At 40.7% G+C, this 27,987-nt stretch overlaps 1 protein-coding gene across 2 annotated transcripts in view; it reads right to left on the reverse strand.

Moving 5' to 3' along the window:
* The window catches only part of FBXW7 (F-box and WD repeat domain containing 7), a 99,077-nt gene that overhangs the window by 21,602 nt on the left and 49,488 nt on the right, over positions 1–27,987 (reverse strand). For both annotated transcript variants that reach the window (XM_041395747.1, XM_041395748.1), the window contains exons 2-3: positions 8,792–8,874; positions 5,561–5,702 (exon numbers count right to left, since the gene is read on the reverse strand). In XM_041395747.1, the coding sequence (XP_041251681.1) occupies positions 5,561–5,702; positions 8,792–8,874 (225 nt within the window). The remainder of the gene's footprint in view (positions 1–5,560; positions 5,703–8,791; positions 8,875–27,987) is intronic.

Genomic DNA, 27,987 nt, shown 5'->3' on the forward strand with positions numbered 1-27,987 from the left:
TACCCTAATGGAGGAGGAAGGTCCTGACCTGAGCCTTTTCACACACTGTGGGCAACTGGTAAAATGATTTATGCTGGTAAGAAAACATTCCCCATCCACCTGTGTGTATGCAGTATCACCATGGGAGATGGGGGTTTCCATGTCCCATACCAAATACCTCAGAATATTGAAAAGAAACAAGACTGTCTCAGCCAAAGTTGCAGCAGTGTTGTTGATTATCAATTTCTTTCAACAGAAACATTTGCATCATAGAGCAGCTCTCCATAAATCATGCACTAAAGAACTGTTTATCTCACCAACTTTCCAACTGCTGTTTGTTTCATTAACCCACGGCTTAGCTGGTGTTAGGTACAAACGTTTGCAGGCTTTAATGTCATCTGTCAGCCGTGTTTGAATTTAGGAGAATTAAAAAGAGGGAAAGTAATACTTGTGCTACTTCATTATAATATGAATTTCCAAGGTCAGTCTACTCTTTATTTATAAGCAGCTACATTTACTAAATTAGAACAAGTCTACCTGAAGAGCATTGTTTGCTGCTGTGCAAATGTTGCTAGCAGTTACCAACATGTTACTGATTAATAATGCCACTGTATGCTATCTTAATCTATAACTCTCTTACACTTAGTTGGTTTTTAAAACTTAACACAGACCTGGACAGAAAAGGGAAAAGATTCAAGAATGGGAAAGAGTTGCTAATGACTAAAAGCAGAACCCTCTTTTATCTGTCTGTCATCATCAGGGGATGGGTACAGGGAGCTTCCTACGGATCTTCTTAAGCAATCAACTGCTACAAAATGTTGTCTCTAGGACATTGTCCCTTTAGTCTTTCACTTAAGCAAACAAACCTCCAGCTACAGTTGGTAAGGGGTCTCTGAGGGAAATGTCTGGCATGGAAAATTGGGAGGAAGCCTTGCCAGATGAACACAACTGTTTGCATTAATGAAGACAAGACTAGTAAATTCTGTTTCTGGGCCCGGTAGCTTGATCCATTTGCAAGAAAACTGCATGTAGCTCATCAGGCAGAAGGGGTAAGGAGTAACTGTGGCTTTGATGAGAAACAACAGGGAACAAACGTTGCAAAACAAAGTAACTGTGTGCCAGTGTGCAAAGTTTCAAACCTTGTAGATGACCAGAGACTTGTGAGACAGGTGGCATCGTGACCAGACACCTTGGATTTCTACCAGGCAATTCCCTTTCAAATTGAAGGTTTGTAAATAATATACTTTATCTTTAAAATTCTTTTGCTTATTTGTCTTCCCTTGCTTTCCTTGTCTTCAAAACTGAAATTTAATTTTTACGTAAAATTGAACTAAAGGTTTTATTATGAGCAGGGGTTCCCTTAGGAAAGATAACTCCAGGATTCATTCACATAGCCCTTGGGAAGGTGGCAGAGCCCACTGATACTGCTCTTTGAATGATTTCAGAATCCTAAAGAAACATACCCCCTCTTTGCTCCCATTTCCTCAGGAAGGTGTTGGTTTGTCAGCCAAAGCCTTTTGGCTGTTCACACCATTTCCTCATCCCGTAAAGCAGCTGCTGTAATGATGGCACTACCTAACTGAAAACTATCCCTTCTTTTCCCCCTTTGCTACTCTGGGTAAATGTCTTCCCTTTCTTACAACCAATATAAACAACATCTTTGCTGCTTCTACAACTTCCACCTCACACCTTCTGTCTGACCTGCCACCTGTTTTTTTATCATCATCTGTTTCTGCACCTCTCCTCTTCCATGACCTGCACTCTTCTATTGCTCAGCTCTCATCTGCTACCTTCAATTTGTACAATTACAGCTTCTAGCAATTATATCCTTTTCTGATAATAGGTATATTAAGGACAATCTAGTTTAAAGAGTTTAACTTCAGGGTGCTGTTCTCCATTACTAAATTCTGTTAATGGAGGTCTGTCATCACTGAGACCTGCAGAAGGGCTCTTCTTGGAGCCTGCTTCTGTCCAGCTCTTGGATCAGTTATCCAAAACCCTGCTATCCCCCACCTCGAGGGTATCTCAGTCTGGATAAAAATAGCACATCAGAACTGAAAGAAACACCATCTACAGCTGTAGAGCTGTACAGCAAGTAGTTTGTCACACCAGGAGGGAGGGACTCAGGAGCAGCTGGTGCTGAAGTCTCCTCATTAACCCATATCAGAGTCCCAGTCCCCAGCCTGGTCTCCTGGGTTGAACATTTGCAGCACAAGTGGTGGGACCTTGTCTAGAGGAGCTGTGACTGGCTCAGACCCTGCATCCCTGCTAGAGGTTGGATAATGTAGAGTTTCTCCTGAAACCAGCTGAATTTGTATGCAACAAAACTGGCATGAGAGCCAAGCCAAAGGGGTGGGCAGGCGACCTGCTGCAAGTCTGCAGGACTGCTCTGAAACAAACCAGTAATGCTGGGGGAGTGCAGCTGCAGTGCAGCTGCAGTGTAGGGGTTGCACAGAAACTCCAGCCCTTGACCTAGTCCCACCACAAGACACAGAGCAGAAAATGCTGCAATGCTGGTTATGGTACAATCTTCTTCTCATGCTTCACGTGGACTACTCAGCTGTACATGCATTCATTCCAAAGCACCTTTGGAAGGGAGAATGGTAAGCAATTTGAATTTAGGTGACTAAGCCAACTATTTATGTAAAAAAAGAAAAGGAATGGTGCTCTTTCCAGCCAGATATGGCAGAAGCATTTTGGACACTATCTAAACTGCTGTTAAAAAAAGTGCTTCCAGTTGTAGGTAAAATGATAGCATTCACTAGGTATCCAAAGTGGTTGCCTATATTGGTGTGTATGGAACAACTTTTCAAAATCAATTTTCCATGAAAATGCCACTTTTTAGTAAATTACTTAAATAAAAAATCCCAACACCCTAAGTATATGAAGTAGGAGGAATGGAGAGCTTAGTAATTTTTAAAGCAAATACCAAATCTGACAGAACTTAGCATCCAGCTGACTTTTTTTCCTTATGGCAAGCAATTTGACCTAAAACTTCTTGTAAAGGAAGAAATTTTGAAAAGACACACTTGGGCACTGGACTTTAAAAACTCTTAGAGTGAATTTTAAAAAGACCTGAAGTCAAGAGCCACTGCAAACCAGAAAAAAATAATAGGCCTTTAAGACATTAACTGGTTTGAATCTAATAAAATGCCTTTCTATTCTTCTCTCCAGGCTTCATTGAAATCGATATACAATTTTATTTTTAAAGGGAAAGTGCAACTACACAACTTCTTCTCCCTTCTGCATTATTTTGTTACTTTAAAAATAAAAGGCTTAGATCAACTATAAAACATAACAAGAGGAAGTACATATAAAAAGTAAATTTTAAAAAACCCTTATAGACCATCTTAAGTTTTCTTAATATTTGCAGAGTGGTCTGGATTTTATCTGAAAAGATAACACAGGAGAAGGACTGAAGGCCAACATTCAGGTGAGAGTCCTTAAAACAGCTAAGTACCACTGGTCACTGCCAGCTTCTCCAGTTTTACTTGAAACAGTACATATGTCCCCCTAACATGCCTCTAGAAATTCAGCTTTAAAATTATTTGGAAATATATTCTCATATAAAATAAGAGAGCTATTAAGCTGGACTAGCACGTACACAGTACACAAAGAAAGCTCTCTCATTCCTGTTTCTCTACAGGAAAAACTTTGTATTGCAAGAATGATGCTGCATGTGCCATTTAATCCTGCCCTTTGGGCAGAACTACCTTCCCTATGAATTGCTTTTATCATTGGGCTGTTTAAGACTTGGCCCCTTTCATGAAAGTCATGTGAAAAATAAGCACATAGAAAATGAGGAGACAAGCAGATGTAACACTGAGACAGAACTACATGACTTTGAAAGCTTTTCTTCAAAAGTAAGGGACTCCCTTTTGTGAATGCAATAAAAACTACCAGTGACAGACATGATCAATAAGTGCTGCTCAATGATCTCCAGTTAGGAGAGAGAGGCCTCCCTCTCTCTCTCAATAGTATAGATCAGCATTTAGGCATTTAGTACTGCAACTAAATATTTTGACATGTTGAAAGTATCTAAATATATATGTATTAAAACACATTTTCTACATTACACACTGTACACATTTGCCTACATAGGCAAAATTTTCATGGGCTTACATACTACTCATCCTAACCAAACAGCTAATAGCATTGCTCTTACTGTCATGGGTGTCTGCACCACTCCAAACACTTCAGCCTTTCAAAATCTTTTTCAAAAATATGTAACTGTCACTAACTATCAATCTTACATAAAAGTAGGTTACATATTGTAACAAAATAGCTTTTGTTAGTACAAATGTTCTAACATTACCAAAATGTTAAAATACAATGTACTATTACATTACCATATAAATACACATAGTACCCTTCAAATATGATTCTTAGGGGTTAAAAAGGCATATTTCTATGAACAGTCTCAAAAAAGATACACCACAGTAATTAAATGTGAATATTTTTAAGAAATTGAATGATGTGTATAAGAATCTTAATTTCAAGCTTCCACTGGTTTAAGCAGATCATAATGAGTAAAAATAAAGAGGAAAGAGGTTCTACATTATTATTTTTATGTTCAGAACTGACAGTGATTGAGATCAATGGTATTATGTGGCACTATAAATCAAGCCAAAGCACACTTCTGCCTGCAAAACTGTATGATAGATACCTGTATCTACAATATTGTTCTTTTATCTTTGCCTCTTACAGTAATTGAAACAATGCCTGTATTTGTTAGTTGCTCCTTTTGAAAATGCTTTTAGAAGGAATGGTTTATTAATCAAGATAGGAAGGCATAATATTTCCATTTTTCAAATCAATGACCAAGACTCATCCTTGCTTCTTAAAAATACAGAGCAAAATTTTATGATCTCATTGGTACACGTTGTGGACCAGAAGGAGAAGCTTGCCTCCAACTTTGCTTGTATTAACATACAAAATTGTCTCAGGTCCTCCCTGACTGGCATCCAGGCAGATTTCAGTTTCAACCTGTGCAAGCAGTCCATAGCATTGTCCTTCACATCTTTTCTTTTGTCCAGATAGGTAATTTTTAGGCATTGCTAAAGGCAATTTAAAAGATACAATAAAAACTCTTCCTTCAGCTGTGTACACATGTGCTGGCTGACATGTTCAGTACACAGAGATCAGTAAAAATACACACTGAGTTTCCTTTTAATCTATTTTTGATAAACTTTTCTTTCTATTCTTAGAAGGCACCAGACTTGTGACAAATCTAGAGCTATAACTGCACTGAAGCAAACCAAAGCTTACTAGTCTCAAGCAAAAATGGCTTGAGACCATGCAGGTAGCCCTCATATGTCGGACAGACTTTGCAGAAGATGTGAAAGCATTAAACAGGAAGGATTCTATTACTAAGAAACCAGTTAAAGCTGTTATTTTTGGCTGAAACAGGGAACAAGTATTCCTTAAAGCTGGTGCCCATTTGTTATTGCAAGAGAACACAAAATCGACAGCAGAGACAATTCTGGGATGTACAAGGAGGACCAACTCTACTGAAGCACTCCCTTACATAAACCATGGAGGCAGAGTTGCTTCAGATGCTTATTTCTGCAAGCATGTTTACCTGAAACATTTTCAGCCATTCCTGGAGGCCGGAGGGCGGCTGCACGGATGTGATGCGGCGCCGCTGCTGTCCCTGGCCGTTGGCTGCCCGCAGGTCCCCAAACGTCGTCGGCGTGGCAGAACATGGCACCAGCCCCGTGGTACTGCCATACAAATGAAAAGTGACAGCCACAGGTAAAACATCAAGGACAATTCACTAGAGAACAAAAGAATCTAGTACATAATTTGCAACTATCACTTCAACTCTTTAGCTTCACGCAAAAGCTTTAGCGTGAAGAATTCTTCTGCTGGTCACTCAAGAGGCCAGTCCCTCACTTGGATAAATCTGCCTGCTTCTGCCATGGCAGTGCTAGCCCTCCAGCTAGGGGAGAAAGAGGGATCACATTTCAAGGCTGAAAAATTATCACTCTGTTAACTGCCCAGCAAGTTGTGTGTAAAGCTACAGGTTTACACATTCCTTTCCTTGCCAGAGTATTTCCTTTCCTTCTGAGCTACACTGCTGCCTTCTGACAGGGGATGTAGGAAGCCAGATCTCAGAGTTCCACCTGTATGTGAAATGTGCTAGTGCTGCCTCATCTCCAAACAGAAAGGGAAAAAAAGTATCTATTTTTAGGTTTTAATATATTTGTTGACAAAGAGCTAGTAATATCAAGCAGTTCTAGTGGCACAGTGGTCTGGAATGGGGCTTTGAAATACTCTATAGGGTCTTTTAAAGTTTGTGTGTTGATGGAATGACACAGGAATTAAAGGGGGGGGTGTGTGAAGTGAAAAGGAAAAAGCAGCCAAAGGTGCTCTCTGAATCACTGTTTGATTTTTTCACTCTGACATGTTAAAAACCAGCTCATTCGTACGGAATGGAGCTTTTAAAAGAGCTGGGATTAAGCTACCATTGTGGGAGTCTAAAGAAATACAGCTGACTGTGTTTTCTGGTTTGGGATTTTTTTGTTTGGTTGTTTTTTTTTCATTTTCAAGATTGGTTTTCTTTTTTTTTGGGGGGGGGGGATTTTTGGTTTGTTTGGTTTTGTTTTTTATACATAATGTCAAGTACTTAATTCACAGACTATCAAAGCATTTCTTAGCAGGAAATATGGAACCCCAGTAGTATTTGCACAAGCATGAACACTTTAAATATAGTGTGAGACTCCAAAAAACCCTCTGCTTATTTGTAGGATAAACCCAGCTTTTTAGTAGGCATGATCTTAAGAGGGTTTACTGATTTTTCAGTGGCTACAGGAATACTTTAAATGATGCAAGGCAAGTTCATTTTAATATTTACCTCATTATGCTCTACAAATACTTCACTCTACTCTTCCTTATTCTGAAGGACAATCATAGCATGTCCTAACATTTACCCAAACTGGTCAAGAAAAGTAAAGATTGGTTTGAGCAGGCCTATTTTAACTGTTCATTTTGCTGAGTAATAACAGAAACAAGCTGATATGAAAATACTGTTTCAGAGACGAAGGATCCTCCTAATGGCACTTGTTTACTGACTTTACCTGTTATATGCAAACAAAGTTCATCAGCTGGTCAATTTTAGAGTCACTGATCCTAGAGAAAATGGAAACAAGCAGGCACAAGAACTGCATCATTTGCCTACATATTATTTAGATAAAATCAAAGAGTTTAAGAGAGGAGGTCAAATGTTATTTAAGGATTCTTTTATGCCAATAACTACTCAAAATCCAAGTAATGTCAGTTAAATGTATTTTCAAAACAAAAATGTGATTTTACAGCTTAGTCATTCTAAGCACCTGCATAGAGATCCAGCACAAGGCCTATCATTCTGGGTCCAAAATAAGGCACTTGAAATTAGCTTTCATTGGTTCTGAGCAGTATGTAGCCTTGAACTTGCCCCAGTAGAACTGTTTCACTTTACTTTCTTCTGCTGTGAACTGGTTGTCAGTCAAAAACAGTTACTCAAAACAAGATCTGAAAGTTTCTTTCCTTTGACCTCAGATTAAACCACAAGACACTTGTCCATACTTCATTTTTGCTCTGTGTTTTCATCCTCCTGAAACAACGAGTCAGGTCGCTGTGGAAGCTGGACAAGTCCAGCAGTTCCTCTGAACCTGACAGGCACACTTGACAAAAAAGCACGCTTTCTTTGTTGCTGAACTTTTTACTCTTCTGGGACTGCAGAGAACTCCCAGTGGATCACCTTAAGAAATGGTGCCCAGCAAGAGAGTCCTTCCAATTACACAGACTCAGAAATCAGAAGACACCACCTGCAGGCTTGGGGGGATGTGGAAGCTGCAACAAGTGCTTCTCAGCAACAGCACATCACCTCCTTTACTCTGCTGCAGCATTTACACACCTGAAAAGCAAACCTAGGACCTGCTGCCTAACTTTTCACTCATCACCTGATAAACCTCTTAAAGGAAGAGAAATAAAATATAAACTGCTTTGCAAGAGCCTTCAGTGACTGAACACTACTGTAGTGTGTTCAAAAGAAGTGCCATTTCCAGAGAGCCTTGGGAGGCTCATGGGAGGGACGATGCTTATAGTGGAGAAAAAAAAGCAAAATAGTGTAAATTCAAACAGGTTGGGAAGCAGTGTGACATCCAACCACAATTGTTATGGCAACTACATAGTAAGAATGCAGTTGTAAGGCGTGCATCCACAGCCCTGCTCTGCTGCTGCTGCTGCTCATGGTTAGGAGTGCTTTACCCCACGAAGCACCTGATGGGAACAGCAGCAGGGATTTGTGCTTGCTGGCACCACACAGGAGCAGCAAGGAAGCAGAGCAGAATCCCTAATACTTTCACATTGTGGATAGCAAGTACGTGTGTGTTCCTGTTAAGATCAGATGGTCTGCTCTGCCTACATGAATTTCCATTCTCTCATTCCTGTTACCATAGCAAAGTGATACATTTGATCACAGTTTTAATAGTCTTAGGGTTTATCGTTATGTCCCTTTTTAAAATCTGACTGACTTTATTCCCAAGAATGCTCCAGCCCTGAAAAAGTCTCTTAAGTAAACGGGCATGCTATATTTAGATTGAAACACAAACCTCAACTGAAGAAATGCAAGTCTGGCTACTTCATTAAAACTCATCTTCAGTTCACATAATTTAAATTAGCAAAGCAATATACAAATGCTGATACCACCTCTTCTTCGCTTTACAGTGTTTCAACATTAAGAGGAGCTTAATTAATCAGGCTCAGCAATTGGAAAGACAGGATATATGCAGGAATCAGGATCCAGTGATCTGTCATTGCATTTAATTACCTTGTGTATTCTGAGACTTTGCAGGGTTTCTTTCCCAGAGAGAAAGAACGGACCTCGGAGCCATGGTCCAACTTTCTCTTCATCTGCACGGTGAGGGAAAAAGAGTAACAACACAGATTTAGTTACACAATCAACCTTACTTATGTGTACTTCTGTAAAAATAACATATTTTTACCTTCTACTTTTATAGCAAATTTCAAAAAGTTGACACTCATAAAATCACTTAAAGCAGTATTTTATTTTCTGAATTCAACAATACTTGATACATGTTTTATAGGGTGCATGTATATATTATTGCTCTTTTAGGGTCCAAAATCTATTGGAATGACATTCTTTTAATTCCCAAATTGTGCAAAGGTGTGTGGAACTGTGTTAATTTATTTTGTGTTGTTTTATTCACTAAACTGTTCTCTCTCTGTCCTCCCAGGAGAGGAACTAAACCAAAGCCAGAGATTCTTTGTGTTCAGGTTCATTGCTTAGTCTCTCACTGAAATGGTTAAATTTTAGGTAGCCTATCTGCACTATAAATCATATTTATTTCAGGGCCTAAAAAAAAAAATTACTGTATATTTTGTCTATACTTTTATCTTAAAGCTGTACATTGAAAACATTTATAAAATTGCAGTAAAACTGAGTGACAGATTAACCACTATTTTTCCAAGAAGGGTAAGGATGAAAAACATTACACCCCAGTCTCGAATGTCACCCGCAATTAGATATGATCAAAACCAAATAATGAGCAGGGCAGCTGCTAAAAGGGGAAGCCAGACTGCAAAAATTACCAAAGAGATGGAAACCAATGAAAGCCATATTTATCTAGGCAGACAAATAGAGATTACTTTCTACATATTTGGGTAATCTTTAACCACAGACTTTTGGACTAAATGAGACATACGTGTGCCAAATGCAACTTCTGAGTTTTGTTGGTTTCCCTTTTTTTTTTTTGAGATGTGATACACCACAACAGTTTAGCCAGCTGAAGAATGTTTACTGCTGTTTACAACTGTGAGCTGCAAAATACATAAACTACTTGTATTACATTTTGACTTTAGTATAACCATTTGCTTCCTTTTTTTCAAAACTTCGCATTTAAGATACAAATTAAAAGTTGATTTCTTACGCAAATGATTTGATCTTTTTTAATGTTGTATTATAACATAGTTATTTAACCATTTATTGTATCAGTCTAGTCACCTAAAACAAAATACCCCAAACTCAACAGGATTCCCTAAAGGTTATGATCTATATACTTTTGTTGTTATTTTGGTTATTTATACTTTTAAAATACCCGTATGGCTTTACCCAAAAACAATCACTGAAGATCTTGTTTTCTGCTTCATTAGTGCTTACACAGGAAGGCTAAGGGCTGTTTTTTGGGAACAGCTACAACATAACCAGAAGAGCTTGCCTTGCAGCTGTGTTTTCTTGCCCATGCCTCACATGGGACACTCCACGGCATTTCACCAGACAAGCACTGAGCCAGAACTGCCCTGCACGCTGCCGAATCACCAGCCTCACCCTCGCTGCTTCCCCACGCCCTGCGAGGAGCAGCCCCCCTGCTCCCCTCAAGAAAACCAGTTGCAAGGATCACTGAAAAATAATGGATACCATCTTTTATTGCTGTGCTAGGTGGGTGAGCAATCAAAATTACCAGAAGCGTAAGTAAGATGTTTGAGAACAAATTTCAGTATTTGGTGGTAGACTTTTCAGAAAGGATTTTTCCTGTTCAAGAAAAATTTTTATTTCCAGCTTGCCTTTCTAAGAGGTTATGATCATCGTATTCCTCTTCTGCTTCTCGCAAGAGGGAGATGCAGTTTTGCAAAACCACATCTTAAAAATAAAAAGTAGAAAGTCTACAGCAGAATACTCAGCTCTGATGCTTTATTCTTTTGCGTTAGTGAAGAAAACATGCATTATGTTGCCTAATAATGATTTCACCTGTTTCTTTTGGCTGGGTTTTTTTCAGATATTTTAGGCAACTTTCACATGGGGTCCACCATGCAGACTGACTTCCAGTATCTCAGAAGGTGCTAAGTAAATAGACGGCCAAAAATGCCGTTTATCATAAGAAGAAGATAAAACTTTCTTACAGCAGAGAGGTCTAGTGACAAGATTCAGACATCAGTAAGGTCTCTGTGTAACCAAAACACAGAAACCGTCGAGCAAACATCCCTCTAAACATTTAATTTGTCGCTAGGAAAACACAACTCCTTCAGACAACATTTATTTATCAAACTAACCGAGACTGCAGCACATTAAAAAAATTTTATAATATATAATATACATAAAAAATGAAAAGAAGGGGCAGCAAACTGCATTCCGCATCACCGCCCGCCACCAAGCGCTGGCAGCGCTCCCCGGCAGCGCACTGACTGCAGCTACGGCCGGGCGGCAGCCCCCGCCGCCGGCACGTCTCCGCCCGCGGACCGCCGGCGCGGAGGACGCGCGGCCCCCGCCCGCCCCCGTCCCTCCCTCCCCGCCCGCCTCCGCAGCGGCGGCGCGGCACTGCGGGATGCGCGGCCGGGAGGGACCCGCGGGCCCCGCCGGCGGGAATCCGCCCCCACCCCGCGCAGAGGGGAAGAAATTTTAAAAAATACCCCAGCGCCGCGCGGGTTTGGGGCTATTTCCCCCTTTCACCTTCGCCCCCACCTCCCGCCCCCTTCTCCCGCACCGCCTCCGAGGCAGGGGCTGCCCCCAGCCCTCGCTCTGTTCTCTCAGTGCCACTCTCTCCACGGTTTTCCAAGCGGGTATAAAACAAGCTCGTTTCCACTAATTATAATTATACCATCGCCCTCGGCGGGCCTGGCTGGACTCGTCCATGACTGCATTCCGCGGACAGACGCAAATCAGTCCTTCAAAAGTGCGGGTAATTTTAGAATAATTTGAAATGCACTACAGTTTTGCCAGGGAAAAAGATGCTGAAATACCCTCTATTGGCTAGACAATAGAATAAACGGTTTTTCAAGATTTAGGAGTTGAAAGACCCGAATCCAGCAATTATGTAATAGACATTAAACTAGTAATCCAGAGCAGAGCGGCGGCGGAGCTGTCAGAGGCAGGAGCGGGGTTTCCCCAGCAGGGAGGCAGGCAGCCTTCCCCGCGCACCTGGAACAGCCTGGACGCGCACACGCTCCCCTCTCCCGTACAAGGCAGCTCTTGGGCGGCACCAAGCCATTTTAGCTCGGGCTTCAAATCCTACGCAGGATTCTCACCTGTATTTCAGTGAAAGCCCAAGGAAAGCCCTTGGTAATTACTTGCTAAAGAACGCTCCTTTTTTGGTCATTCTTCACATCAACAGATCTGTCCGGCTCACCCTTACGGCTCGATTCAAGGGCATTGAAGTTCCTGACATATGGCTGGGCTCTCAGACAGATACCTGGAACCGGCACAGCAGCTAGGCAGCTTGATTTTTTTTTTTTAGTTTCTATACAGACAACTCAAGAGACTTCAGCTTCAGAAATTCTTATTTCTTTTTATTTTTTTTTTCCTTTTCCCTCCTGCAAAGTTTTCTGCTCAAGTTCAGAAAGAGCATACCCTGAACATGATCTGAAGCTGCAGCATTCCCCTGTAATTTTCCCCAGGTGCAGTGGAAACTGGAGATGCTCAGCAGCCCTCCAGAACGATGCACTCAAACAGAAGGAAGCACGTAGTCCGTTCCTACTGACTTGAGGGGAAACTATCTTCTTCTTTATCACCCAAAGCAGCACAAAAAAAGATTCTACCTTTACATAACACACATCTAAAGGAGTGGAAGCACTTTCTGTAAAACCCATTAGCTTCCTCATTACTACTTAAAAAAAAAAATCTCATATGCAGTGGCAGGTTTTAGCACACCCAGATAAGGTGAAAAATCACTACCCCCACAGCACAGATTCTGCCTCTCTATGGTTTTATATATCTCCCATCCAGCACTGAGTCCTCACAGTGTTTTTTTCATCTCCCAGTCAAAATGGTTCTGCCCATCAAATCTTGGCATTTATGCCATTATCCACTAAACTGCAGTGCTGTATATTTTATGAGAACAAAATGGTCTTGAGTTGACTTCATACCTCAGATATGAACAGAGCTGTACATATCCCAGGAGACTATTACTGCTTGCCTTTGCTAGCACATCACATGCAAAAGGGAAGGGAAAAAAAACCACAGGCTGCATATACACATTGAATAATCACAGGAACTAAATTAATACTCAAACCATCAGAATAAGAAAGAATTTGAACATTATCACTGTGAGGACTTAGAAGTACTTTATCTGTGCGCTTGCCTAATGTCCTGTAATTCTTGCAGCTATCTCTGCCCCTTCTCCCATCAGTGAATGCACTCGATGCAGAGGGGGGATGATGGCTACTCCTGCTCCAGCACAGAAACAGGAATGGGCAGGAAACCCCCAGGGATTAGCCTCTCCCCCATCCCAAAGGCAAGTGTAATCTGACAGCACGGCTAGATTTATCTTTTCAACAAAATGTGCTCTGGAATTAAGCAGTCAATGAGTTGAATAATAATTAGAAATTACTATTTTCCTCTCTTTTGGAGTACTGCTATTGCAGATTACTTCTCTTTTGATCATGATTGGCAGATATTCTCTCATGGTAAAAAATCCCACTGATTTAACTACTAATCACTTTGCCACAGTCAGGACCCATGTAATAACCCCAACAATCATTTGCTAATGGTAGAAAACTTAGTATGTCAGGTATCTATTCTGCTCAAAAGGTTTGGGGTTTTTTTCCTAATTGTAGATACAGATACCACAGACAGATGTGGCATTTGAACAATGACCATCTCTCATCTAGCAATTTGCCCTTCTCAGAGCAAAAAACAAAAATCGCACATGGTTATGGCTCTGGCTCTCACCTTTTTATCTATCTCAGTAGTGGTCCCATTTTGATTGTCCACAAATAAAGAAACATTCCCTCTATCTCAAACTAAGTTTGATAGTTTCTGGATAATTGCAAAATTACTCTAGTTGGGTGTTTGCTCTTCTCCAAAATGCCAAACCACAGCCTAGGCTCTCCCTAGTTATTGGAGAAGAACATGCTCCACCAAAGGCTGAGGGCACCTACTGTTAGTCTCCCACTCTAAATTCCTGTCTAGAAAGGACTTTCTCCCTTGACTTTGAGAACCACCCTGTCCTCAGAAAAAAATTGCGTAATGAATGCACTACACTCTCCATTGTAGGAAATTAATTAAGGTTTTGCAAAAGTAATGTGGAACTGGCTAACCTGGGAAGACTGAGGTCACACAGCTTCACTCTGCACCTTCTGGGAAAATACAAATGTGGAAGAATAAGACCCCAACCCTGCAGGTGTTTTTGAGAGCCTGACAGCAATTAGCAAAGATGATGCATACACTTACATCTCTACCAACATTTGAAATAATATTTACTACAGTAACTTAATGCTCCAGGACTACTTAATGGTATAAAGTAAACATTCATCATAAATTAAGATACACTGAGGAAGACTACAGTTTAAAGCAATGTTAAGAAAAAATCAAAAGTTACCATGTTTCTTTCCCTGTTTGGTATACATTTAATTTCAGAAGTTGTTCTTACTTTGTTTAAGCTGACAATAATTTTTCAAGTTCTTAAAACCACAAACAACATACAATTCATGACATTTAGAAAAATGTCTACACCAAAATTACATAGTTTTCAGTGGACACAAGTCCAATCTTATTTCCCGTCAGTACTGCCAACTCTTAATTAAAAAAAATTCACAGCATCCAATTCTTTTCCTGTTGGCAACACTTCTAGCACCTTTACCAGTTTGTCATGTGGCATGCTGTAATTAAGACTGTCTATTACTTCTAATGAAAGACTAGAATGAATTACAGAAATCACCCGCAGAGCTATATAATCCCCAGAAGAACGGAGATTACAGTGCAACAGACCAAAGAAACAACATTTTTGTTGGGTTTTTTTTTTAGTTGGAGAAACATTTTTGAGTGGAGAGACTACAGGATGGTCTGGCTGTGGTAATGGCCAGTCAGCATTTTGAAAAAACACTGGTGCTTAAACCAGGGAATGCAAAAACCATAATTGGCATTTCACATACACACATATGTGTGTCGGGAGCACAATGTGTGCAAGAGGAACTGTGGAGCAATATGGTTTGGTATCTCCATTAATATTGGTAAATGCATCATTCAAGACAGTGCCAGAAGGGATTCTGTGTACTCTGCACATTTAGCAGACGCTTAGCAGACTGACTCCTTTAGAAACATTTCAGAGGGATTTTTGTGTGTTGTCTAATAGGATTGCAGGGGTTTTTTTCTATCCAGGAAATCAAACATCCTAAGCAGGAGGGGCCAAATCCTTAGCTGTGCAAGATTTACCCTGGACACAGTGAAGATGACCCGAGAAGAACAGTCATGCTTAGTTGTTTTCCCCTTTCTCAAATTTGGACCCACTTAGGCATTAAACACTCCCCTTCTGCTCGGTAATCTAGTTTGGGCAGCTGCTGCAGCCAGCACTTTGTCTTCTATATTCGACCTATTCATCCAACTACATACTTCATTTAATTTGCCAAATGCTCCCATTCAGGCAAGAATCTGGCCCCACAGAGAAGTACTTCTGCCATCTGCTTTAGACATTTAACTACAGCTTTTCTTAGGACACCTACATTTAAACACTCACTTTCCCATTTACTCAATGAGAAAGGCACATGCTAGAGTCCAACATGTGTAAGGTCTCAGAAAAGGAGGAAAATATTCCACAGGATAGCAAGTGTTTAACATGTTTCAAAGTAATTCAGGGTGGGCCTTTCCACTACAAAAAGGCACTGCTATTATTGTCAGATCTTTTTCTTTTTGAACTATAATGAAATTAACAAGTGACCCACTGGGATCACAGAAATTCGATGTTCTCATGGTTTCTCCCAGTTTAGTTTGGGCTAGGCAGCAGCCTTACAGGCTGCAGATTTGAGATTTATTAGTGTGCATCCTAGTTGCTGAGCTGAAAGTACTTCATGGGTAAATTCCAGATGAGTGGGCAGGGTGAGACAAAGGTTTAGCACACTCACCAGTTTATTTGGCTAAGGAAGTTCAAAGGTACAGTGCAGGATGTACCTATCACACAGGTGTAACTGTGTAGAATATAGCATTAGTATTGATGCCGCAGAACAGACCTGGAGAAATGAATTTAGGTGCACCAGTTTGTGACCAACAGCTGCTACATTACAGCTATGAGGGAAGAACAAAAGCAACTTGGCTCCCTGGAAGCAGCTCAGGTAGAGGAATTTCTGCTCAATTTATTTTTAATGTGGGCAGCAAGCTTAGAAAGGTTCACTCCTGCATGTTTGCCTCAACACAGTTACAGGAAGAAATTTACACTTATGATCATGTGTAGTTCAAGTGTAGTATGAGAAGTTCTGGACACTGCAATGTGCACTGACCAGCAGCTTAATGATAAATGACATATTTTTATAATACTGATGAACTTACGGTTCGGGAGGAAGTAGTGAAAGCAACAGTAACTCTATTATGGGAGGAAGGACCCAGAGAGGCATTACATTAAGTTGCATGAAGCCTTCCAAAGCTTACTTAAGTGGAGTGGAGAATACATATTATGAAGTATGATAGGTAATACCGAAGCGTTTCACTAACTGTATAATGTTTCTTGGCAAAGCATTTTGAAGACTGCTTTCAAAATGAAATTCCCTACATATGATTATCCGTGATTTCCATGCAAAGTAAAGTACTGTAGTCAAACAAAATTGTAAAAAGACTTTAAGCTTTTTTTCTGCAGGGAAGGAAATGGCATCAGTAGCAACTGAAAAAAAATCAATTAATATTTATTTATAAATCCTGATCCTATTAGGATAGTGTGAACTTTGATTACAAATACCATTTTAAACGTATATATCTATAGCAGAGATTTCCCATAAACCTCTTTCTTAAAAAACTTGCCTTTAAAAAAACAGAGCTCTAAATACATTGTGATACATTCAAAAGGTATGCTAGTTAATGGCTGTAAAAATAGCTTTGAAAAGGATTTAAACACAAAGCGTATATAACAGATTTCAGCATTGGATGCTTATAATAAACTTCAATTTATGTTTTAAGAGCAGGGAGATTTCACAGACAGGCTTAATGTAATATGGCATTGCTGTGTCTCCAGCAGAGCAGAACTCCCCTCTGAAGGTCATACATCCTGTCCTCTTTGCTGGTTCCCTGTAGTTGGGCACAGAACTTGCAGCATATGCTCCGATGGTTAGGTTATTTTAAAGGAGTACAGCCAAAGCTGTCATATGCCCATTAATGAAGGGAACAGATCCGTGCACTCTTCCTTGGTGATAACACCAGCTTAAAGATGTCCCAGGCTCACCTGCTCATTCCTGTCCTCGAATGGCTCTTGCCCTTATTTCTGCAGGAACAAACATCTGTAGAAACACCCTGTGAACCGGATTCATTAACTGATGCAGGGTAAAGAGAGATGGGTTTAAGTTTTTACCCTTGGGGTTCTCTTTTTTCTTTCTTTTAGAACTAGTTGCTAGTTTAAATTTCTACCAGGCTTTCACAAACAGCTGAGCCAGCAGAAGCAAATGAGCAATTCACAGGCAGGGCACAAACTCCTTGAGCCAGCTACACCACTGAGAAAAAGGTATGAGGAACTATGACCTGAGTGTCCCATGCAGAGAGGATAAGCCTATTATTTACACCTAGAGGCACCACTCTCTCAGCTATAGCTTCATGTGCATTTAAGCCAGCACAGCCACTGGGAAGAAGAAAAAAACAAACAGTTCTTGCACTTGTGGCTGCCCTTGGCTATTCATTTCTATGCTTGCATCACCTTCTCAGGTGCCACCACAGACTTCATTGTATGGCTCTGTGGTCAACTACAGTGGCAACCGACCTTGGGACGTTTTGGTTAGGCTATTTTCCAGGCAGGTCAGATTCCTCATCTCCCTCACTGCACAGCCACACACATGTGTGTGCTTGCATAGCAAGAGGTACAGCCCACTCTCTCCTTTTTAACCTCCCCAAGTCCCCAGAAGAGCTACCTTACCTTGAACACTTGCAAAACTACAGCCCTAGGTGAAAAGGCAAGGAACTGTGGGCTTTGTCCTCCCAACCCAGAGGACTGTATTATCACCAGAACAACTTATTTGTACGGAAAAATATACTTCAGTTGTGATAAATGGAAATGGACACTCAAAGATTTACCACAAAACAAGCACAACAAGGTGAACCACAGGCAGGGTGTATAATGCCAACCTTCTTTAAACATGTCACGTTGTAACTCCAGGAAGCTCGTCTCATTAGAACTCTATATTATTTCAATTAATAAAACCAACAAAAACAGAACATTTTTCTTCCCAAAGCATTTTTCTTCTTGTTAAAGAAAAAGATAAATGGAAACAAAATATCAGTGCAGCTAAGCTTCCTGTTGCTTTTAATTCCCTGTGACAGCAACCACATGCAAGTTTCCTACACAGAAATATATGGTTTGTTTTAAAACTAGCAATATTAGCATATAATAAACATTTTTCTCATAGTGCATATTCATAAGGAGCAGAGTTAAGGTTGATAATGCAACCTGCACTTTCACATCCTTCACTACTTTCTGTGCAACAGGAACATTATGAGTTGCTTTACTGAATTTTGTTTTTACAGAGTATTGTAAGATTATTCATTTTTCAAAGGAAGAAGAAGGTATTACATACAATGCATCTTGCAAAACAGTCTCTAATGGCAGCAGATCTTCATAAGAACTGCGTCTCCATTCATTGTGCTCCTATTAAAGTTAACTGTAATCTATTTATTATATCATTAAACTTAATATATTGTGAGATGAATTCTATTTATAGACGCAGTAATAGCTGTGCTAATCACTCAAGTTCACATTGAACCAGGCTGTGCTTCTGAGTCACAGCAGCAGTTGCTTCAGAGACCAAAGGACATTCCTAAATTTCCTGAAGTGATGACCTTGCCCACCCAAGTGATGACACTGGGCCAGCCCAGGTGACCCTGCAGAGCAGCCCCTGCAAGCCTCTGGCTCCCACAGCTGCACTGAGGAGGAAGCTGGCACCACACATCCCATCCACTTCCCTCCCTCAGCCCACTGTGCTCCCAGATATCCGCACACTTCTCCCAGATATCCTTCACCACTGCGGTCAAGGGCAGTGGCTGCCACACCACATCAGCAACCAGAGGCCACCTGGGCACAGGGTATTCTGTTGGCACAATATAAGGATAGCAGTCACTGCCTGTGGTCTTTCCAAAACAATTCGACCTTATATTCCTATCACAGTCATTTCACAGATTCTGCATGTGATAATAGTCCATAAAGTTAGAAAAACATGCAGAGAGACTGTTCTTAGGCACACAAAGCACAAGCCCTCCTTGCTGACCAACAGATGACAAACACAATACAAAATAAATTAATAGGGATCAGTTCCTTTTTTCATATTTCAACCAGAGAGATGGGTTGTCTTATTTATATTGACAAGAATGTTTCCAAATTGGAGAAGTGTGCATTTCTGCCTTTGAGCACCAATGTTCAAACTGTTTTCACTCCAATATAAGCAGGTTGGCAAATTACCTTTGTACAGAAAAAGAAATGTGTGTTTGGACTTGGAAGGATTACCAAAAATGTCTGTCCTTTGCACTGAATACAAATGGGGGACTGGTATCTACTGCTGTCAATTTTAATTGCCCAGAGAAGTGCTTGTTTATCTGGCATAATCTATACAAATTTATTTACAAAATAGTTTCTGTTGTCATTTGTGGTACATGAAAATGAGAAGGGGTTAATTGTGAGTCTTTAGGCTACAGACAGAAGAATTCCTGGAATTAGAGATTAAGCCAGAAGGATTTAGGAAGAATATAAAGCAAAAACTATTAAAAATGTCAAATCTCTTTTCCTACCTGTTTTACCTAGAGGGGGTAAAAGGTTACAAAACCAAGCATTCAAAAGAATTTGAAATGACAGAATAAGATGTTTTTACTCCAAAAGAGCTGCTCAACAAGACAGCCTGTGCATGGTACATACTAAATACGAGAGATTCTGTGGAAACAAACAGTGTCTGAGGTTGTGATTTATTATACATTGTTATCCACCTGTGCATGTGCATCCAGTTTGCAAAGGCAAACATTCCCATGCTTTAGGCATGGCATCCTGGCATCCATTTTATAGCATCAAGGGAATTCACCCCAGCATGTGGCAATGCATTGACTCCCTGTCCAGTGTGGCAGGCAGGAACACAGCCTGAGCCCCAGGTGATGCCCCACCACTGTGGGTAACCAGCAGTGAGGAACAGCAGGATGCCACCTTTGGTGCAAAAGCCCTAGAGGAAGGTGAAATGTGATGTGCCAGGGCAGTTTGCTGGTAACAGAAGTGGAAGATCCTTGAGTCTCAGCTTTGGAGAGGCGATTGTTCTGTTGAACATGTATGAATTTCTTGGGCTCTCTCCATCTTTTCCTCTTCCTTGTTTCTCTGGTGATGTAAGCACCATCCCCAAGGTTTTCCATTCTCTTGCCCTGTGCTTCCTGTATCAATATCCTGGTCCAGTATTTCCCCAGTAGTTTCCTCCATCCTGCCCTCTCCACAGCATCGCAGTCTAACAAGACTTATTGTCCCACCTTATAACTCCTTTCCTTTCCCTTCCCATCCTCAACCACATTTTCTCCCTCCCTGGAATTCAGGACAAGCATTTTTCTATACAACATTCAAGCATCTACAAGGTAGGGGATGTCCAGACTGCAGGACACAGAATCACAGAATCATATAAAGGCCTGGGTTGGAAGGGACCTTCAAGATCATTTAGTTCCAGCCTCCCCCATTGTAGTCTTCGATACCATCCCCTAGATCAGGCTGCTCAGGGCCTCATCCAACCTGGCCTTGAACAATTCCAGATATGGGGCAGCCACAACATCTCTGAGCAACCTGTTCCAGTACCTCCCCAGCCCCTGGGCAAAGAATTTCTTCCAAACATCTAACCTAAATCTCTCCTCTTTCAGATTAAAGCTGTTCCCCCTTGTTCTGTCACTACCTGCCTGTATAAAAAGTGACTCTCCCTTGTTTTTATAAGCCTTCTTGAGGAACTGAAAGGCCACAGTGAAGTCTCCTTGGAGCCTTCTCAACTCTATGCGGAACAACCCCAGCTCTCTCAGCCTGTCTGCACTGAAGTGCTCAGCCCCCCGAAATGCTTCTCCTTTACTTTGTCTAATACCTGCATCAGCAAGTTATCTAGAGAATATTTGGTGTTTTCTCTGCCATCCTTGCCCACATCTGCAGAGCAGCTGGAAGCAGCCACTAGAGAGAAGATGCAGTTCTACCGACATTGCCTTTAGCCATAGAATGCTCAGTAAGTCCTGCGTCAGTCAGGTCAGTGTGATCAGCACCATGACCTGGTAGGACACAGACTCCTTGCAGCCCAGAGTGTCTCTGGTACATGAAAATGGTCATTTTCCCATGACACACACTCCGCCCTAGCATTAAGCGGCAGTGGCGGTTATTAAAGTGAAAATTGCACATTCTACCTCCTTGATTCAGCTTCCTTTTCTCACCCAACCCATGCCTACGGTAGAGCACAGAGAAGGGGATTTACTCCTTTTCCATGAGCCCTCATGATTTATTGCCATGACAACCCACCCCTCTCTAGAGGCCTGGGGGAGCCCTGTGAGCTGGTTTCTCCTGAGTACATTCTTCTGCTGGGGAGGATGGATGCCAAACCTTTGCAGAGCAGAAAGGAATGCCAGGCATCCTGGGGTCACACCAGATGCTTTGAAGGCTTGCTAACCCACTGTCATTAACGTTATGCTGTGCAATTGCATGTCAAAATGGGCTACAGGCAGAGCAAGCAGGCCAGCAAACCTGCCCCAGCTAAAAACACTCTTCCCTGAACAAGTGCTGCCAGTCTAGAAACCACACAGCATTCTTGCCTGCCTCTACAAGAGACACAGCACTGGATAACTTTGGGTAACCAGTCCCTCATCCAGATGAGAGAGATGACAATTGCTAAGATTATTTTTTTACACTGAATTTAGCTTTACCAGCACAACTCTTTATAACAGATGTTTCATAGAATTCAAGAAGTACAAAATAGGTGGCACATTTCACAGTGTTTCAGAGATAGTTTCAAACAGTGCTACCTGTAGAAAACCTAAGAACTAAGCATAAAAAAAGAAAACTACCATACCTGTCCACTGTTATGTCTAAGCTTTTTTTGGGAAGGCATTTTGTTCAATAAAAGCTTATGATTCCTTTATAAAGCTATAATATTTCTACTTGAAATTTAAAAACTGCAAGTTAAAAACACTTGTTTCTACCCTCAAGGAAAACTGCATGTTGCAACATTCACATAACCTCAGACATCTGATATTTAACCATTTCTCTAAAAACTTCTGTCAACTGCCAGATCAGTGTAATGGAACTGATGTGCTCTCTAAACCAATCCATTCACTGTGGGTTAAATAGCAAGACAGTTAACAAAACTCCTGGGTTTTGAAGCTTTATTTATAGATTGGATGGAGTAAATTAAAGATTTCAAAATGTTTTTGCTTGCTGTTCCATTCACTTGTAACCATAAAATTAGATGGCAACCATGGTTTTGAAGTTTGAAAGTTTATGGAGACTCAGTATTTGACAAATCAAATTATTTAAGGAAATGCAGTCCATCTAATGCTGCTGGTTTACCAATTAAATGTTACAAAGTAAAATGCCAAGGAATAGTCCATGTCACCAATGTGGTTGGTTGTACGAGGAAGTATCTTAAAACTATTTAAAATTAAGAGGAAAAAAATGCAGGATATTGCAAACTATTATTTGAAATTAGCACACAGGAAAAGAGATTTAAGATTCTGTAATAAAGTCTGTGCAAATATATGTCCTAGTTCCTATTCCTTTTATTTTGCTGAAAGCAACTACTAAAGCTTGTTATTAGCTATAACATTGCTTAAGCAATGCCAGCAATGTTCTGACAAATCTCTAGGGATTTTTTTACCCACTTTCCTTTTATTATCATACTCCATCTCTAATATTCAATCAGTGCCAAACCGGTTTATGTATGCCAATCTTTCTCACAGAAATGGAAAAATATCCTGCTGTATGTCATAGGCCTGCTGATGTGACAGGGAGAGACTGAATGGAAGTGGGAAAGGGAAGCAGGAGGGAGGAGGATGAGAGCACCAGCCTGCAGTCTGGTATTTAGCAGAAGTCTCATTTTTTTGATCAGAAAGTTGGCAAAAAATCAAAGTGCAGACTAGCGTTAGTTAGGTCCCTTTTAATTTAACCTTCGACACAAGCTTCACATATCATGAGGACTCTTCCCTTTAGTCTAATTTCAGACACAGAACAAACTTGTGCCTTGAAAACTGGCCAGTCCTGAATCCCCATTTTGCTACCTACCTTCAACAAAACATGCTACGAGCCACTGACCAGATCATTCACTGATGAACCTAAATTTCAATTTCTGTGCAGTTATTTAAACACAGCCCAATTGTTAGCTGAATTTCCCCACTGGGACAAGATTGTACAATGTTCACTTTTGTCCCTTGTAAAATCACAGACAATGTTTAGGAATGTTTGATTAAAAAGAAAATTCTGGGAAGAACTCATTTGCTGCTTGTGTAAATATAGTTCCTCATTAAAATTTGATAACAACAGTCTTAATGGAATACTACAACCTCATTCATGCTTTTGAATAAAGTGATTTAAATTGGCATGAACACAGTTTAAATACACTTCTTCCCAGCTAACTGTTGGCAGCTTTTAACTGCCTGCAGGGACAGGTATGACTCATGCCTGCTCTTCAAAAACTTTTTTAAAATGCAGATTTTTTCCACTGGTCTATTGTGCTTTACAAGTAAACTGAAAGAGACTAAAATTAGAAGGCAGACCACTACCACCAGAGGGATTAGGAACTCCTACACTATGGTGATTCCAAAAGCTGAATTGGTTGACCTGTACTAGGGACTCTTTTATTTTGGTTCCTACTACATTTCTGGCAAACTTCACCGAAAGTCTCTCCTGGTTACAAATGATTTTAATTCCCTGTGTTTAGGAACAGCGGGTGGTCTCTGGATTCACATGCAACATTGCACTGAGCAACCCTCATTCTCTGCTATGCAAGACTGAAAAAAATGAAGGTGTTCCCCCTAAGTAAGCCAGCATGAGAACACTACCTGGCACAAGTCACATGGCAAAGCTCTGGGGTTTTTAAAACAACTGCAGCAACAGTCTTTTCATGTGCCTTATGCACAGCATGCTCATATTTACTGATTCTGATTAATACAAAGAAAGTTTGGTGGACAGCTAGTTTGAGAAGGGAATCCAACAGTCTCAAGTTTAGACTGAGCAATCAACCTGTCAAGGAAAAAGACAGCAGAGGATACTAACCTTTCCCGTAATTCAGGCATTTGAGGCAGTGCAGACTACTGGGTTAAAAGCTAAAACAACAAGGTACATTTCAACTTAAGATAGGGATGTCAGCCTCCTTATCAGCACAGTCCTTCAAAGAGCCCTCTGAAATTCTCTTCCTTTGAGACAGACAAGCCCCACATCTGTGGCAAGATGTGTGGGCTACTCAGTCCTGAAGAGCACAAGAGGTGCTCTCAGAGTAGTATCGTGCTAACCAAAAAAACCTGAACAACCTTTGTGCTTCTTTATGCAAAATACCTAAGGAAAAAATGTGAAGTACTTAAATTTGCTGTATCACAGAGGAAAGTTAAATGTGACTCAGCAGGTGTACAGACTGAGAAGCAAGAACATTAACACTAACTGGGCTTTGTTCACTTTCCTGTTCACGACAGCTGGTTACATTACCATATTATGTGCATCTACTTTAGGAATGGTGGGGTTTTGCTTTTACAGCAGGTAGACAGCTGCCAGTTTTGTGTGGCCCTCTGAAAGGAGCTACAGAAACGTGACTGGTAAGCTGGGTTAGCTGTTCAGTATTCCAGACTAAATGGGGAAAAGAAAAAATAGGAAGACTCAGCCAGAGTCTGCATTGATCTAAAACATGGGTCAACAGTTCCAAGACATAGAAAATCCAACCCATTTCCCATTTCCAAGGGACATCCATTACAATCTGAAAGGTATCTGTTTTGAAGAGTTGTGATACTAACTGTTTTCTAAGCAGAGGCAGTGTACACTGAGGTTAAAGAGATGGCTGTACCAAAAGAAATCTCATCTCAGAATTAAAAAAAAAAAAAAAGTGTGAGAAACAATCATAATGCCCCCTTCACCTCCACAAAAACGATACTCTTTTGTTGCAATAGAAAGTGAAACTCTTAACTTAAACATTTAGCAGATGCCCAAGTATGAGAATGGGGATGGATACCAGGATAAAGAGCTGTCATGAAGGCTGTGAAAATAACCAGCATACCAAATCCAACCCTCTTGATCTTTTGGAAGGGCATTTTCTATATCTGAAACTGGCAGTTAACATTTTTCTGGTTTTATATCTACCTAAATATATAAATAAACAATCAAAATATCTTCAGCTCCTGAGAATTTGTGCTCAAGGGTATGTGACACCTAGAGAGATCCCAAGGAGTGGTTCACCTATCACTACTAGTGGTTCATCTTTTCTCACTACTGAGGTACTGACTAAGCCCTCAATGAAACAGAATTTGTAACTGGTCCCCAAACAAGACCCGACCATGCAAGCAGCCAGCTGATGGTACCAACAGGAGAGTCAAAGGCTGCTGCAGTTTTCTCCAGCGGTCACATATCCAGCTTACATTTTCTAACAAAAGTTTGAGCAATAACACCTAGAGCTGAACAAATCTGGTCCTTCCCAACCAAAACCTTGGTCTAAAAGAAATTATCAACTGTGTTTTCTTCCAGAAAACACAAGAATTTCACAAAAGTAAATTAACCATTTTATGCCCCTGACAGGTCTTTCTAAACCTTCTACAAGTTCTTCCAACTTTTCATTTCCCTGAAACAAAACCACAGTTCTCAGAAATATTCTGGAAGAACAGACAACTGAGAAAAAATTTTCCAGTGCTCAGATGTTAAGACTCCCTCCCCGCGGCATTAATGTCTTCAAAATGTTTTTTAAATGAAAGGGAAAAGAGAAGTAGCTTGCAGTATTTTCCAAATAATGCAGTTATACTACCTTTTATCTGTATGGATGCCATAATGGAATTGTACTATTCCTTTAGGGGCCTTTGGGAGTGAGGTGAGAATATTATCTTGATCTGCATTAAACCAGTAACTGAATTGAGTATATTTGCTTCTTCATGTTATGCTAATTTCAAGAAGCTCCTAATTTGTTAGCACTTTTCAGAGTGATCTTGAAGCAGGAAAGGAAAGGAGCAGACAGCTCAATGTATATAACAAAGGTTTGTCAAATAACATCAATATTCCTCATAATAAGATTGCCCTTTCAAAGTAAGAACTACTTAGAGACACGGTCCCTCAAAGGGACCAAGTGGATCAAGGGGCTCACAAGCTGAGGGCTTAACTTAGAGGTGAAACAGACTGAAAACTTGGCTAGGAATCAAGACTGCTTCTTCATGTTGCCATTCCCACCTTTTGATTGTAAACAGACTCTGGGGCCATGGCTGGGAGAGTCTGCAAGAACACGCTCTCCACATCAATGCCTCTATGCAGAGCAGAGGATGACTTCAGACAATATCTGTAGAACACCACAGCTGACAAGGAAATAAATCTTTAGGAAGAGGAGGATACCGTGCTTTTACCAGTTCAAATCCCATTTTCAAATACACATGAAGATGACCACTAACAACCAACCATACTTCACATCAAGAACAGTTCCAGATCAGAGGCCCATCTGCTCCAGAAGCATTCCTCATGCTACCTTCTCCTAAGGAAATGCCCACACCTCTCTACAGACATTCTTCACTCTAAGACAGCATATCTTCCATAAGCTTTTCTGAAACAAACTTGTCAAAACCAGCTCTCAAAATGGCAAGACATGGGCATACTCTCTGCTGGATATAGCTGTACCAGAAGAGATTACTCTCCCCTCCTTAACAGATTTCAGTCCATGAGCTAAATTGGCTTATACAACTATATATAGAAGTAGATCTTTGGCAATAAATGCACGTTTTTCCCCTTAAACAGGCTAAGAAGAGATGACATGAGCAGCTTAAGTGGCAGATCTGAAACAGCAGAAGTCTGCTGGCAGGATGCATGACAAATACCTGCAAGTAGCCCAAAGGGTGGCAGTTTATCCAGCCAACTTAGCTGAGCTGGAAGATGACATGTTCACAGCACCAACTGGTCACAGTCACAGAAGCCAAGACATGCTGGATTCCCCATCAGTAGGATAAGTATGCTGAATTCACTGGGGCCTCACGGTACTGCCAGCATTTGACCCAACATCTTATAAGCCTGTATTACTGCTGCTCTAATCATTAAAACCTCCCAAATCCAATACGTGCAAAGAGTGGCACATCTGACTTCAAAAGCAGCTTTCTTTGAGAAATTCTAGAGGCAAATTATTTAATTCAACACCAAGGTACCTGTCATGAAATTCAGTTGTGCTTGCTATCCACTATTGCTGTTACAAGAGCTTCTCCTGTACTGGCAGTCCCAGCTGATTCACACATATACACACTCACACTAAAATCCCCTGTTGTCTGATGGGACATGCCAAGGCATCTGTTCCATACATGTTTTCAAGAAACAGATACACAAACAGCATTGCTAAAATACATTTCAATTATTCAGTTCAAAAGACAAGTTAGTTGAAACCAGCCTTTGGTCGAATTTATGTTTTGTTTTTTTTTTTAAAGGAGTCCTGAGTTCTATTTCTAGTGTTGCTACATGTGACTGTGCAGCACCTGAACACTGTGAGGGGAAAACTGTAGTAACCTACACAGAGGATAGATATGCCAGGGGCCTACATTCTGCTGAGAATTAGAATGTTAGCTAATATACGTGGGGTCAGCTTGCAGACAGCTAACAGCAGTTCCTCGAAGTGAAGGCTTGGATTCACAGCCCCTTGTTTTCTCAGTGTATGAGACAGGTTGAAGAAGCAGCGAGAAACAGCAGCAAGAGGTTTAATACTATTAGCAGATAAAGCATAAATGTTTCAGAAACCCTTGATTACATGCTCTGAACCCACTCCACAATGATTCCCTTACTATCAGTCAATACAACTAAATGAAACTGCACCTCCATTCTGCAGGCATAAAATGATACATCAGCAAAATAAACTCTAGTAACTTTTTATTGATGTCTTTTGGAGGTGGTTTTGGCTTCACCAAATGGAAAGGCC

This window comes from Onychostruthus taczanowskii, unplaced genomic scaffold (genome assembly GCF_017590055.1).
Source record: "Onychostruthus taczanowskii isolate IOZ18803 unplaced genomic scaffold, ASM1759005v1 scaffold12, whole genome shotgun sequence".
Classification (NCBI taxonomy): Eukaryota; Metazoa; Chordata; class Aves; order Passeriformes; family Passeridae; genus Onychostruthus; species Onychostruthus taczanowskii.